The following is a 15657-nucleotide window of genomic DNA, read 5'->3' on the forward strand; positions in this document are numbered from 1 at the left end:
TTTTTAAAAATTTTTAAAAATGAGATGTCCAGTGACCTTTGGTACTCTGACAAGAAATAATGACATTGGTCAGTGAGGGACAGAGAGAAAGGAAGTGGAGATGCTCTGCTCTGCCTATTCTGTTCATTCTAAGCAACATCAGAGCACAGTCCCCACTGCCAGGGTGGCCACGCTCTGCTACAAAAAGCTCAACTAATACGCCAAGAGGCCAGGTATTACTTTTAATATATATATATATTTAAAAAGTTTAAATGGCAACACAACCATAAAGTGGGTACATCACAGAAACAAAGGTCTTTGCAGGCAACACTGATTGGAAATAGCAAAACACTCGGTTGGTGAAAAAAATGAAACTCTAAATTATATACAGTAGTAGCTAAGGGTGGTATTGAAAAACAGTCTTATTTAATGTGATTCAAGATTTAACTTGCCATTATCTATTGCTTATTTATTCAGGGTTGTAAATAACACTTATATAGAGACATGAAGATATGTGTAAAAATGAAACTGTGAAAAAAATACAATTTTTCAATTTCATATGAAACTCAAAAGTATAAGTTTTGTCCAATATGGAATGTACCTACATTTGTTTATATTAGGGCTCTAAAATCCATTTAAAAATTGTCTTTTTTGTTTTTTAAAAAAGAAACAGCTGGCCCACCATGCAAGTTCGCTGTATATCTTGCTTGCTCGAAATGAGCATTTTCAGGTGAGGTCTGTTTGTTCTTCCCAAAGACTACTGTGATTTGTAAGTTGTACTGGCCCAATTGTGGAAAGTCAGTTTCCGTGAAGAGTCTGATGGCAGCATCTGGATGAGGGGCAGGCTGGGTCATGGGAAGTGAGTAGAGAAGAGGGCGGGAAGAGCCCAAATCCTTATGAAGGATGACATTCAGTTGTTAAATTTTAAGGGGTATCCAATGGCTTTTTCCAGGCACTCAACTAAAGAGCCAGCAGAAAGAAAATCCCTCTCTACTTCTACAAATTTGATATATATGGATTTGGGGGAAACTCCAGGATCCACAATACAGTTCTGAGACAAAAATCCATTAATACCAACCCAATCTTTGCTAAAGGTTTTGGTATTTGCTTGGAAATGTAAAAATAAGCATTGCTGCAAAGTTCTGACCTCCGCGATTCCGAGGTAGCAATAGATAATTCGGGTGGGCTCCATTTCCACCTGTAATGAGGCTTGTGCTGAAAGGGTTTCCAGGTCAACCCGGCTGTCCTTTCCTGGGTCCAGGGAACGCCGCTCCATGTGGGGTGAGAGGGGCGTCTCGATGCACTCTTCATAGCCAATGGCATAAAGGCCCGGGCTTTTAGGAATGCCTCCTGGTAATAAATACTGAACAATGTTTCCACCAGTTGGTTTAGAGTGGGCTATAGGTATCCAGTCAATTTCCATGTGCAGCTCCAGGCACCTGGCTTCGCTAATAGTGATCTCCAAAAATTTGTAGTAAACATTTTTCCAGTTCATTTTCTGCACTCGGGTCATAATGATCCGTCCCTCGGGCTTCTCCGAGTTGAAGTACTCCCGGAGTCGCTTGCCAAGGGGCACCTGGGAGCTGATCTCAGCATAATGATAACGGATATCCTCTTTCCAACGGGTGTTATAACCAATTCCAAAAATGGCCAGTTTATTGGAAAGATGAAGCCTTGAAAAGTCTGTCCAGCTCTGAAACAGTTCCCATTTCAACTGTACCGATTCCAAAATCTGTACAATGTTCTGCATGATGTCTCTCTTCCTACAAAGAGAAATAAAAATCAAATTCCTCGAGTGTCTAGATCAGTGCCCCAAAAGAACTTTCTGCGATGATGCAATGTTCTATATCTGCGCTGTTCAATATGGTGCCCAGTGGCACCAAGGATGTGGCTGGTGTGAATAAGGCACTAGATTCTATTATTTTATTTTATTTTATTTTAAACCAAGTTTAAATAGCCATATATGACCAGTGGCTACTGTATTGGAGAGTGCAGCTCTAGATAATCATGGTGCTAAAATCTGAGAAACACCTGCCCGTAAGGAGTTTCTAGGAATCAAGGATAAACTGCTTTCTACTATAACTATAGTCTGGCTGAATCAAGCTTTGTAACTGTTGATACACAAGACCCACGTTTGCAGAAATCCAAGGAGCATGGATATTTTTAAGTGGCTATTATAATGCATATTAATGAGGGCGTTCAGACCTAACTCCCCAAAGAAGGTGAAGGATGCTATATTCAGAAAGGCAACTAGTGTCACTTAAAATAACTAACAGCTTAATAAGTAACCCAGAAATTCTGAGAGTTCAAAGTATTTCAGCCCCTACCTGCTTGAAGGGAAACATACAACTGATTATAACTAATGACCTGATGTAAAAACAAAATGACATTTTCTTTCATTTGTCTGAAATTCATCACTACTTTCAAATTTAAAAGCATTATCAAATTAACACAGAATTAAAATCTGAGAATTCACATGGAAGAGGTCCATATTAGGCTTGGTTTTCAAGAGAGAATTTCTGTAAACCTACAACTGCTCTAATAAAATTAAAACAATTATTTTAAAAAAGAGAAAGATTCAAGATAATGAGTTGAAACTGTTAAAAAATCCTTTATAAAGTTAAGCAAAAGCACAAAAATTATTTCAATTTTGATTTGTTTGTGTAGTTAACAGAGTAAGCAGGGAAATTCTTGCTTCTCATGATATTTAGCTCATTGAATTGCAATGGATACTTCATGATGATTGGTCAAGGAGGATATATCATCACAATTTTTTTCTCAGTTATGGCAAAACTTTGATATTGGAAGATCATAGTTTGTTAAAAAATCATCTTAGCAACAAACAGTTATACTCTCTATCAATTATAGGTTTAACTTACAAAAGTACTCGGCTACCACACTCACAATCAAACAAAGGCAAGAAAAGAGGACGAACATGCTGGTTTGCTAATAGCTTCTTGGAAGGAGGCCTTGGAAGACTACAGATCCTTGAACTTTCCTATTAAATTCTTACACTGTTTAAAGGAAGAGCATTTGGAGAACTCTGGGGAATCTTCCATATAGCCACCCCCAATCTGTCCTCTTGTTCTCCTTGACATTTTCATTAAAGGATGGCAAAGAGCTAGTATTTTGTTATCAGCTGTTTCTTGGAGCCAAAGACTGCCCTGACTTACCCTCCATCCTTTAGTTGGTCTTAAAAGCTTCTCAAGTATCAGAATGGTCATCTAGATGAGATCTCGGCCTCACTGGGGAATCATCTACCTACTTGGAGGACACAAAGGCACTTGGTGATGGGCACTTTTGTTGTACTTGGGTTGTGCTACTTGTGAGGCTATGACATAGGACCATGTTTCTGCACAGGTTAGTGAAAGCTATCTTTCACAGCCACCATCCTTCCTTGTCCGCCTTTGAAATGTGTTTTACTGATCTCAAAGAGGACTAGGCTAAGGAGTGGGGTGCAAGACACAGATTTTTGTCTATTTGCTCACTGATGTATCCCAATGCCTGACATACAGTAGGTACTTGATAAATATTTGTTGATTAAATAAGCAGGTTGGTGACTCTTCTTCATGGATGAAGGATGGTGTATTTTAATCTGGTTATGTCAGCTAGTTGTGGTTAATCCCACCTATACCTACAGGGGGGAAATATCCAGTTGCCCAAATGAAGTGATTTTATTCAGCATTGCCACAACCCTAAACCATTATTAATGCTATAGTCAGACCCTGCAAAGTACAGTTCTGAAGAAACCACCGCACTGGAAAATAAATAGCCCCCAGGAACCTCTTCAAAATCTCTTCACTAAGTGAGTTGAAACCTGGAGAGGAGGCAGCACAGGTTGGAGGTTTCTGCAGAGCCTGCCCATTTCCTGCTCAGCCTGAAGCTCCCTGGACTCACGACTCATATCTGCTTTTTGAAACCATGGAACATAATAAGAACTACACCCAGTTATTTAAACAGTTCCTGAGATTGGAGTGTTTGAAGTCTCAACCATGGGAAAAGTTCAGGTGTCTGAGGGTACTGGCAACAATTCTGAGAAGTCTGAATTCATGCCCAGTTACTTCAACTGCAGGCCTCCCCTGTAGGTCCAGGTCCCGAGTAGCTAAAGGGAGAGGTGGGAAGCTATAACGAAAGAGCTAGTGGCATTTTTAGGGAATAGAAGTCCAAAGTTTTAGACTTGTAAAATATCATTTTCTTAAATAGTAATCATAAAGTATCCCCTCCTTTGGGAGATTTTGATGTCACAATATTAAAAGAGACCTACCTCCCAACAACAGATGGCCTCAAACTTACTGATTGGGTTAATAAACTTTTTTTTTTTGAGGAACAGGATAACAGTTGCAATTTTGGGGAATGACTCCTGATCCCTGTACTCTCACTGCCTCCCCAGACATGGAATTAACTGGCATTGGGAATTCTTTTGTTCCCATGAGGTACTCTGAAATAGTTAACGAGCATTTGAAAAGGGTAATGGGGATGATGGTGGTGATCTTGGTGGTTTGCTGAATGAAAAGACTAATGTTTCTTTGTTACATGGCTTGCTATCAGTCTTTTTCACCTTGCCTCCTCCCTTTTATTTTCCTCCACCACCTCTTGAACATCAAGATCACACATATAGAATGAAGTATACAGAACAAGTGGGTGCTATGAGCGCTCCAGGGTTACCAGGTGAAGAAATGGTGTTCCTCACCTTCCCTGGAAATTTATCTTTTAACATATTCTCTTCAATAAATAGATTTACTGAGGGACTTACTTAAAGCTATTAAAAGGAACCACAAACAGAACATCACTGCTGACTCTGAGAACTGTAAGGTCCTTACAAAAGAGAAAATGCTCAACTCTTTGGGGGAAGATGAGGCAATGTGGAACAATGAAAGGACCCTGACCCTGTGTACATAGGTCATCAATGACCTTGCAAAATGTAATACTATAAGGAATTACAGTGTCCTTTTGGCCCTCCTTTCATTTCACCTAAACTCAGATAAACTCAGGGCCCTGTGACTCATCTTTAAACTTTATTTCAACATCCAGGTCTCCACATGCACATACAGGCAAACAGCATTAAACACACTTATTTTCCTGTAACGTATTTATTTCTTTTTGTTGTTTACAAAATCCTCAACTTCTTACATTAACCACTGGAGAGCACATGCTAAGCAGATGAAAGAGAATGAATGGGCATGCTTCCTCAGTGGTCTGGCTAGAACTTCCCTGGCACGTCTAAATGACAGCACTGACTAGCTGAATCCTCCCAACAGTCCTGAAACTTAGGCTAATACGCTCTGCGGAAAGGTGAAACATCTACTTACTGTGCTTCTTCAGAAGACTCTTGTTTTATTTTTAATGTTCTCTTTGTGACAGGTATTTCATCTGAAAAGCAAAGTTTTTGAAACAAATTATATTTTCCTAAGTGGTAGCATACATTTATGTAGATAAGTAGTAATGTTTACCACTCATTCCATACTTTCTAATGCGAGGCCTTAATTCTACTGCTGAACACTCTCCAGTGCCAGATTTATAAATATAACTTACATAATGAGATGCATACATTTATATGCACAATCAGAAACCAGGTCTACATGTATAAAATTCTTCAAGGTCACCAATGGATTTCTACCTAGGAGCTTAAGGCTTAATTTCACTGCAAACATGATTTTAAAAGAACAAGAATGAAAATAATTCTGTTCAATTTAGATTTGCCATGTGGGTTTTACAGAGCAATTATTCCCCCAGCGTTGGGATCAACATACTCTGCGGCTATGTATCTTATCATTTTTTCCAAAGGTTTGGGTGACCTAACCCACTAGGGCAAAACCAGAGTTATGGGATGCTAAATAATTTAGAACGTATTACTGTTTTGAAATTAAGAGGTGGGTAGTGATCAGTTAGCATCTGTGCTTCTCATTCTTCTAATCTTTAAGCCCCTTTCTTGTATCTTGTTAGTCTTACATTTTTATAGTCTCTCTCAATATTTAAACATTTTTAAAAAACCACTATTCTAAGGAATATATTAGCTTTCAATCCTTTTTCTTTTGAATTAGCAGGAATTCTGTAACCCAGTGCCAATGGGCTTTTCTCTTAAGTTGGGGAAGCACATTTATATTGCCAGTCCTACTTTCACTTCCTACTTGCACTTGCCTGAGTGCCTCACTGGGGAGTAAGAATGTTTACTTATGAGTGAGCTCTCATCCTACAGCTTGCTGTTAATGTACGATGAATGGCTGCAGCAGAAACTTGAATAGCAGGTCCAAATTATGAAAATCAAAATTGGAGCATTTAATGCCAAAAGAAACAAACAAACAAAAAAACCAACTACATATACCCTCTTAATTAGGTCTATAAGTTTAGATTTGATGGCTAGGAGTTTTATTTTCCATTGTTGAGGCGGAAAACCATGTAGGAATCACTCCAGCCACTGCTGGGATGAGATCACTTATGAAAGTGAAGGGAGTATGATCACTGATAAAGTTCAAATCCCAGCTCCTTTCAAGATAAACCGAGGCTTCCCCTCATTTTTTGTTCAGACTTAAGTCTGGTAGGGGACCATTCCAAAATCTCAAACAAAAAAGAAAACATATTTGGGATGAAGGGAGAGAAAGATCCATCTTTGGCAGTTGGACCAAGAGTCAATACTCTTGGCAAGTCGGCTTAGAACCAGAAGGCGCAGGATATACAGAATTGCATAAGATTTGGACACTGAGCTTTCTTGTATAGTTCAGAAGCAGGAATTCTTAGGTGTCTTTAGGAATCTTGCTGGTACTCCAATCACCAGATGACCAAAACCAAGCACTAGCTGGCAGTTTAAGGCTGCACCGAGGACACCAGCAGTACCCCAAAGAGACTAAGGGCCTTGTGCCAACAGTGGGAACAGTACAAGCAGATACAGGTTATCGGTGCTGGTGCGCATATAAAGGTATATATATATATATATTCATACATATATATACAGGTAAGTATCACACACATTGGCTTTCTTACCCAATTCCTGATCTGTTGGATAGCCATGGAGATCCTGACTGTGGTTTCCCCAGTCCTCCTGTGAATACTCCTCCATAGTGCTGCCATCTGACTCCAGCTCCTGGTACAAGCCACTACTGTTAATAAGTACAGGCTGGCAGGGCTGAGCATCCCATCCTCCCTGACCAAACACCTGTTCCAACTGTTCAAATGTGTAACTGCTCTTTCTTTTCCCAACACCATGTTCTTTCACCCGACTGTAACACCTGCGAAGGGTCTAAGACACAAAGTCTTTTGTTATTCCTTTAAAGCTGTACTTCCTCTTCCAGGTATGGACCACAGATATTAATTACTATTAGACAGACACAGACAAACATAGACACATTGTTACAGGAATGCCAGATTTCAAATTCATTAATATATTAGGAAAAAAATACTAATTTTAGCATTTATTCAAACATGTTATAATTCAAACAATTATTTTGCAATTAATTATCCATTAAACAAAAAAACATTACAACATTATTGCATGTACCCCATACACATATTTTTATACCCCCACCCCAATTTAAAAAGAATAAGGGGGGGAAAAAAACAAGAAATACCAGCCAGCCAATAGGATGCACACCTGCCACAGAAGAGAGAGAGCTGCTAATTGTGCTCAGAATTTGGAAAAAGTGAGGGAAGGTAGGACAGAAAGAAGAATTCCCCAAAGCAAAGAATATAACCTTCCTTACTCTTGATTAAGAAGGAATTCAGGGTAAAAATTGCCTAAACTGATTAGCTAGTAAAACATCACTTACATAGTCCATATTCCTTACTAACTCTGTCTCTGGGGAAGCTACTAAAATTTAAAATAAAGATACAATCAATAATGCTACAAACTCCCAGTCTCAAATATTATCAAGAAACAGTACACTAATACCTCTGTCTAAAAGTTAGCCAAAAAAGCTCATCTATTCTACCAACTCAAACTGCCAGCTAAACAAACCAACAAATGAGGCCAATCTTTTCTTTTTTTGGGGGGAAGGGGAGAATGTTATTTCACTTCTTTTACTGCCATATGGCACACAGCAAATATCATTATGCAGGTCCACAGATAAATACTGGATCATTTTATTATCTTGTACAACCCTTTAATTTTCTTTATGGTCTTTGTTTCTAATGCATATTTCTGATTATTAGTCCAGGCTTCTGAGTTTAATGGTACATTGTATGCTATCTTATAAATCAAGGACTTGATCCCAGCTTCCAAATTAAGTAATTTAGTTTAGTTACATTCATAGACTGTATCCCATCTCTGCCTCCCTTTGTTCCTGCTAATCTCCCTTCTACTTTACTGGGTTTCATCCTAAGAATTTTTTTGGGATACAAGACCCTTTTCCCTGGTGGCTCCCAAATACTTTCTTACTCAACTGTGCAAAACCGAGTCACTGCAGACTTAATTTATAGGCATTGGTCAGACTATAAATTTCTCCTAAAGGTGAGGTTGCCTTCCATAAGCCAAAATATCATCTGTTCTTGGCAAATCAAAACAACTCTTGATAATCTTTATAGAGCCTCCATGAAAGTTCAGCATCTTTAAATCACAGTTAACAAATTACAAAACACTCTGTCAAATACTTGGCAAATCTCTCCCTTGAGGCCAGAAATCCAGATGGACACAAGAAACCATAAAAGCAGGGCAAACATGATGATCTTCCTCAAACTTAGCAGAGCAATGACACAGTCACCCACCCTAAAGACAGCAGGCCTAGCCCCTACCTAAGTACCTGCTTCATTCTCCCTTTCTTGAGATCTTTTCCAGTGCCTCGAATCATGCTTTTAAAGAACTGAGGTTTCTGATAATATACAGCATTCCTTCTTTCTCTTGGTAAGAGATGGTCACAACTACATAACACAAAACTTCATAGAACAAATCAGAAATATGAGCTTGGGAAAAGTGTGTCATGGGCAAACCTTCCAATGGCAGGAAACAAATGCCTGCAGCAGATCTCATTTGACTTTCCACATATTCCCCTTTCCCAGTGCCCTCTGCCCTCCTTGCAGGGACTGGAATTTGCATTGCAAACATGCCCTGGCAATTTATTTTTATCTCACAATGTCTAGTTTCTGCCTCCAAGAACACCCCAACCACTTTTCAACTCCTCCAAGGACCGTAAATGGAGAGTCCCAACCATGCTTCTTTCACCCTTCCAAGGCCATAAATGGAGATGGAAACCACGCCAATGCTCCCTACTTACTGGCTGCTTGGAGAAAAGCACACGGCACACAAGAGCCCAGCTGGCTCGGCTCTATCACTGAGGGTAACTACAGAAGTCAAGGATAAAATTAAGGTTCCTTTGAAGAAAGGTGCTTTACAAAGCTCAACACTTATCAGGAAATGACACAGGCATAAGCAAAGCCACAAATCTTTGAAATGTATTTGGTGGAAAACCACAGAAAAGACTCTTGCTTTCTTGGAAACCTTTACTGGTTTTGTGCAATTGTAAATGAGGCAATTAGCAATATCTAATGGTAAGAGATATGTGGAAGAATAGTCAGGTGATATACTTTATATTTCATCAAAAAGGTGGCTCTTGCCACCTCTTACTTTGTGGTGTACTTTTATAATATGCTTTCATAGTGTAATATGAGGAAATATAAAAGATCTATTAGGTGTCTGAAGGAAAGATGTTTCATAACTTCTAAATCCACCTGATAGGAATTTGGTGTATGGAAATAATATTAAAAGATTTCCAGATTGATTTTAACTCTGTCAAGATGTTAATACACTTAAGAAGGTAACTTCCGGGTTCAGTAAAGACAAGATCCAAGCAGGAACTGTTTACATGGGACACAACTGAGATGGAAAAAAAAAAGTAGGACTCCAAGCATCAGCTTGGAAACACTGGCATTTAGTTAAACTTGAGGAGTTTAAAAATGGATAAAAAGGATATATGGAGATCTTCCAGTTCTTAACATCCTTAATAAATAAAAAAAGGTTATACTTTCCACACACCAAATGATTAACCAAAGCAAGTAATTAAAACATTGTGAGTCATTTTAATTATTATTATTCTTGTTATTTTTGTGTGTGTGGTAATGAAGGTGTCAGGGATTGATTTTGGTGATGAATGCACAACTATGTAATGGTACTGTGAACAATCAAATGTACGATTTGTTATGTATGACTGCATGGTATATGAATATATAATTGGATCTCTGCAGTGTTTTATATGAGTAGATGAAAATGGATACCCTGAAAGATCAAGTAGTTCTTTTTTAAGATATTTATATGGAAAAAAGACAACAGCCACAGTAAAAATTGATTCAGTGTTTAAATACAATCTTAATAAAACCTTAAATCTCTTGTAAAAAAAAAAAGATTGTGAGTCAACAATACTAAATAAAACAACTTAAAAACCTACTCTAAATCTGAAATTAAAATAATTCTCCAGAATCTAGGAAAAATGAAGTCTCATCTCCCACTTGCAGAAAGCTAACCAAACCCAACACGAACCTCCATTTGGCTTTTCTTGGAGAACCATGTCCTATTCAACACAAACACCTTGCTTCCCTTCCTTCTCCTTTACTTCACTCATCTCAGAAATTTATAGTAACTTAAGCTTCAAAACATCTAAGTATATTTTAAATTAAGATTCAGAGGGGAAAGAGTATCTTAAGATTATTAAAGACTACTCTATTCATAATTAGGAATAATATTACTTCCCTTATTGTCAGAAATCTCTAAGTACGTTGGTATTATCTTATTGTCTCCTCCTTATAGGAAGAGCCATGAATGAGGTCATAGGGATAGAGATCAGAAGAAATCAAGAAAATCTGAATAGAAGAACTAAAGTATAGGTTACTTGATCAGGTGGTCAAATCAGGAGTCTACAGGTATTTCATCTGGAAGAAATGCCAGGTGAATGCTTACTAAATCCACCATGCCAAGTACTTAATGACCACAAAAGGGGAAAAAAAAAACAGAGAAAAGACTTGAAAGATGTCCCATTACCAAAGCAGAGAGAAAAAGAAGATGGCTGACATCTGACAATTTATAGGACAGAGTGAAAGATTTGCCAAAGTTTTTAAGACTAGAGTGAAAGGAAATGAGAGAATAAGTAGATGACATTCATTGTGGATGAATGTAAGGGGAATCTATGGGGGGGGGGCAGGTAAACAAAGGCAGGAGTTTCAGATTGGCAGGATTTGGGGTTCAACGGCAGCAATGCAGAGAAAGACCCAGGGTTACAGTACACGTAACATTAAATACAGTGCACAATGCAGCTATCTTGCCAAAGTAAGTAAATCCAGTATTGGGTTGTATAAGCAGAGGAATCACATGTAAGCTATGGAGGTGGCTCTTCCTCTCTATTCAGCACCGGTGAGGCCACAGCTGGAGCACAGCATTCAGTTCTGGGCATCGAACCAGCTACAAGAGAGGGAAATTGTAGAGTTCAGAAAAGGGCAAATAAAATAATGAAAGGCTTGGAAAATAAGATCTATAAGTAGGGCCAATGGTTTCATCAAAGGCCTTCCTAACATCTTATAAGCTACTTTGGGGTGAAAATAAGATTTTTTTTTTTTTTTTGCCTCAGTGTCCTCCAATCCCTCCTTTGACTTTCAGGAAGCGAGAAGAACTGAAATCTTCTCTGGTGTGGCAAAGTAGGAAGCAAACTAAATAAATCATAAGGGCACACACACGCCACTAATTCTGCTACTGGCTCAATAATTTTCTCAAAATTTGCCCCATTTCATACAACCATAAAATAATCAACATGAAAAACCACTGTTCTAACAGTGTAAGTGGAACAGAGTATATAACAAAGAGCTCTAGAAATAAGGCAATAACAGCTATCTAAATGTGTTGTTTAGAAAACATTGGTATGATCAGTCTAAGATGTCAGATGAAAAATAAAGTCAAACTGCAGGGAGGACAGCTTAGTTAATAACAGCAGGAAACAACGTTATAAGAAAAAACAAGCAGTAAAACAGATTTTCAAATGTAGTTGTCAAACTGGCCATACTAGAAATGGATTGCATAGTTTATCTTAACCCTCTGACAACTAAGCATAATCAATCTGTAATTCCTTTGATTAAATAAAGAATACACTTATTACAAATAAAACCTTAAAAAATCACATAATACATGCCCCAAGAGATAAGGGAAATTATACTGAGAGCATATCTCTAGTAACTGATTTTCTTATAAAAGTATTAGAATACTCAAGCTAAAGCAGGTGTGTAGGTTAAAGCACCAAAAGCCTTTTCAAGAGAACTTGCTTCTTCCTTTAAACTGTTACTGCTTTATTATTTGTCAAGTTACCTCTTTTAAACTAACAGTTACTATAACTATTATAACTAGTTGCTCTTAGTTGATTGAGGCAATAAAATAAAACAAAATACCACCTGGTTTATTTTAATATCTTTAAGAAGAAATCAAAACTTCTTTAATTAGCTTTATTTTCGTACTGTGAGCAGAAAGGTAGGAGAGAATAGCAGACATAAGTTAACACAATTCTGCACACAGCAAGAGGGATGACAAAAATATAGTATAAATCACTATACATATCTCTTGATGCAGACCTGTAACTAATGATTAGGAAATCAACTAACAGCAAAATCCACACAGGAGTAGCAGAAATTTTACCACCTATTTTCTTTTGTTTTCTTCACATTAGTGTCTGGCAAACTGACTTGCTAATCACCTAAATCCTTTAAAAACAAAAAATAAGCAAACTTTCTTCATATTCTTCCAGTTCCTAGTACTACAGAGCAAGTTTTGGCAAGTATATAATTTATTTTCTTAAATTTTTTGCTTGTCATTTTCAGAGGTTATTAGCCTTTTTGGATCATCGATCACTTTGACAATCTGATGGAAACTATGGATACCCTCCCCAGAAACACACACACATATGCAAACTTTGCTATACAATTTCAAGGGGTGCATGGACTCTCTTAGATCATACAAGAATCTCTGGTTTAAAAAAAAAAAAAAATCTCTTTTCTATACTATGATTAAGTTTTTAATTCTACATTTGCTAAGCAGTCTGGCATATTAGTCAGAAGCCCCAAAAGAAGATAGACTTAATTTTTGTCTTGAGCTTCACAAGAGTCTAAAGACTGGAACAACCAGTTTAAATACAATGTATCCAATTTGTTCAGTATCCTGCTCATTTAGATAAAGCAGTATTACTATTTCCTTTAAGAGGCAGCCAAATTTCAGTTTCTTAAAGAAAACAATTTCTATTGATAAGGGTATATAAAGGTATCAATTTACCCTTCACAAAATATAGCACTTTTTTCTACCTGCTGGGAAGAAATCTTTTTCTGAAGTGCCAATTAAGCAAATGAAAAGATTCATTAGTTATGCACATTATTTTGTCCAATTGTATCACATAGTACTTGATCATTCATTATCTGATTGACTTACCAATAGAGATGCTGGATAAATTACCTAAGGTAACAACTTAGAACAGGGAAATTCATACATCCAGAAAGCAAGTATAGGCAAGTAAGTCTTGACTACCTTCCTTAGTAGACAGAGTGGCTAAGCTTTGACATCTTGCAATTTTAATACTGCAAATGTGAGTATTAATCTTAACAACTGGAAGGGTCTCAAAGGCAGTGCTTGGAATCCACACTAATTCAATCCTGAACCCAATGGGATCAAAACCTGATCTATTATTCCACTGAAATTGTTCACAGTATGGACATCAATGTCTTTAAGTAATAAGAAAGGTCCTCTAACTTAATTGGCTTCTCCATGGCACTTGTCCTATTCCTCAGCCATCTACGTCACTATTCTTGCCAAAATTTTCTTTTATAAAACTTTGTAAATACAATGATCTAAAAGGGAGGTGAGGGGGGATACCCAAGGCTCTAATTGCACACATGGGCTCTAGCTACTAAGACGTTATGGAAGTTTTTGAATAGAAAAGAATCTTAGAGATCCTCTATTCCAACTTCCTCACTTATCCAGCATATGGAGAGTGTCAACTGCCACTCGTTAGCACTGAGAGCTAATCCACTAGATTGCAAACTCCAGGAGGTAGGGATAGTGTCTGCCTTGTTCATCTCTGTTCTCTGAGCTCAGAACAGAGCCCACTGCATAAAGGCTGTTCAATATACATTTACCAAATAAATGAATTAAGATAACTCCAAAGTAGTAAATCACTAGCAAAGAGGATCAAATTTTTCTTAGCAAAGAAAATCATGAAACTCATTGTTTAGCCACAATGGTGGGTTGTATTTATAAATTATGAAGAATAAATCCAAGGTGGGTAGGGATCCTAAAACCTTTTGAGAAAAGCAGGAGCAGAAAAGGATATAAAACATATGGGTAATTAAAAAACACATTAATTTCTTTGAAACACACAAGAACTTGCAGTGGGCAAGACTGTTCTAAAACTATCTATCGGGCTTGTTATTTTTCTTGGGAGCAGAAAAGAGAAGGGGTCGCCTGTCAAAAAGGACTCTGCAGTCCTGTACAAATTTTATTTTTTCTTATGCCTTACAAATGAAACAAATAAAAACGATATTTAAGAAGACAAGGTAACTCTGACAAATAAAAAGACTCCATTGTTTCCTGGACTTTAATAGGACCACCCCAAACCAAGATCTCTTCCCTCTCTGGAGCCTCAGTCTTTACAGGGCCTGTCAAGGGTTGAATCCTATCAGCTTGCACTTCATTCTGAATTTGGCTATCATCGACTCACTAACTCTGTGTTTATAACTGGGCAGTACTGTCTTAGCGAGGGGGAGATTCTTGCATTGACTATATAATTTGGGAAGTTTTGATTCTCAATAGGTGTCAAGCCCTAAGTTTCCTAGGTTCCTTCATTCTAACAGCTGAGGGTCTTCCCCATTCAGATTATGAAGGGAAAAAAAACACACATGAAGGGCAATACTGTCAAAAATCAACATCTTCCATTACTCAATGAACAAAATTCACGTGATCATAAAGCTTTAACCCTATATTGTCTGTACTTCATACAGACACATATCTCATACTAACAGTAACACCTCACATACATGTTCCTTTTAGAGGCTTCTTTGGGATACAAGAATCCTTTTAGACATGGAGTCCTCATGTCTTTCTTATTTAGGACAGGTGAAAAAATCAGGGTACAATGAACCACTTAACTATTTCAGACATAGTGGCAATAGGTAGCTACAGTCATCAAAGATAGGCAGATAACACTATTTGTCTAGAACTTCCCATATGGAAGGAAAAAAAATCAATTATTAGTAAACAATTGACAGATTAGAGGTGATTTTCATCGTATCTCCATCACCTTTGAAGTTGCTATGTCAGTGTCTCTATTGAATCTTTTTCTCAGTTCCTCACACCCTTGGGCACCACCTCAAAGTGGTATTTGGATGACATTAAAAATGGCATTATTAGTATGTGCTATCTAAAAATCACACCCAACAGAATTTATTCAAAGTATTTGTAGCATTACAGGGGAGAACCATTCATCTTTAAAGGCTCCCCCATACAAACACTATCCATTATGAACCAAGAGTTCCACAATCAACCATGCCTAAAAACTACCACCTATAATGCAAAGATAATTCACAATATAGATTTTTTCCATGAGTAAATTTTATGTGAAAAAAAGAATAATCCTGACATGCAGATAAAATCATTTAAAAATTAGGGTTGTTAGAAATCCTCTTTGAAGACATCTGGGTACAAACATGAAGTCAAGATTCAGTCAATTGTGAAAAAAA

The 15657-nt window shown here is 37.5% G+C and overlaps 1 protein-coding gene across 6 annotated transcripts in view; it reads right to left on the bottom strand.

The window, feature by feature from the left end:
- Window positions 1-215: 215 nt before the first annotated feature.
- Window positions 216-15657, bottom strand: part of MSANTD2 (Myb/SANT DNA binding domain containing 2) — a 28897-nt gene continuing 13455 nt past the window's right edge. The window contains exons 2-4 of one of the 6 annotated variants that reach the window (XM_037841850.1): window positions 6958-7057; window positions 5289-5349; window positions 216-1742 (exon numbers count right to left, since the gene is read on the bottom strand). In XM_037841850.1, coding sequence (XP_037697778.1) covers window positions 890-1742; window positions 5289-5349; window positions 6958-7057 — 1014 coding nt within the window. In that variant the 3' untranslated portion in view covers window positions 216-889. Of the gene's footprint in view, window positions 1743-5288; window positions 5350-6957; window positions 10828-11217; window positions 11354-15657 lie in introns of those variants that run through there. The other 5 variants (XM_037841849.1, XM_037841852.1, XR_005217640.1 and 2 more) reach the window with 5 other exon arrangements.

Source organism: Choloepus didactylus, chromosome 6 (genome assembly GCF_015220235.1).
Source record: "Choloepus didactylus isolate mChoDid1 chromosome 6, mChoDid1.pri, whole genome shotgun sequence".
Lineage (NCBI taxonomy): Eukaryota > Metazoa > Chordata > Mammalia > Pilosa > Megalonychidae > Choloepus > Choloepus didactylus.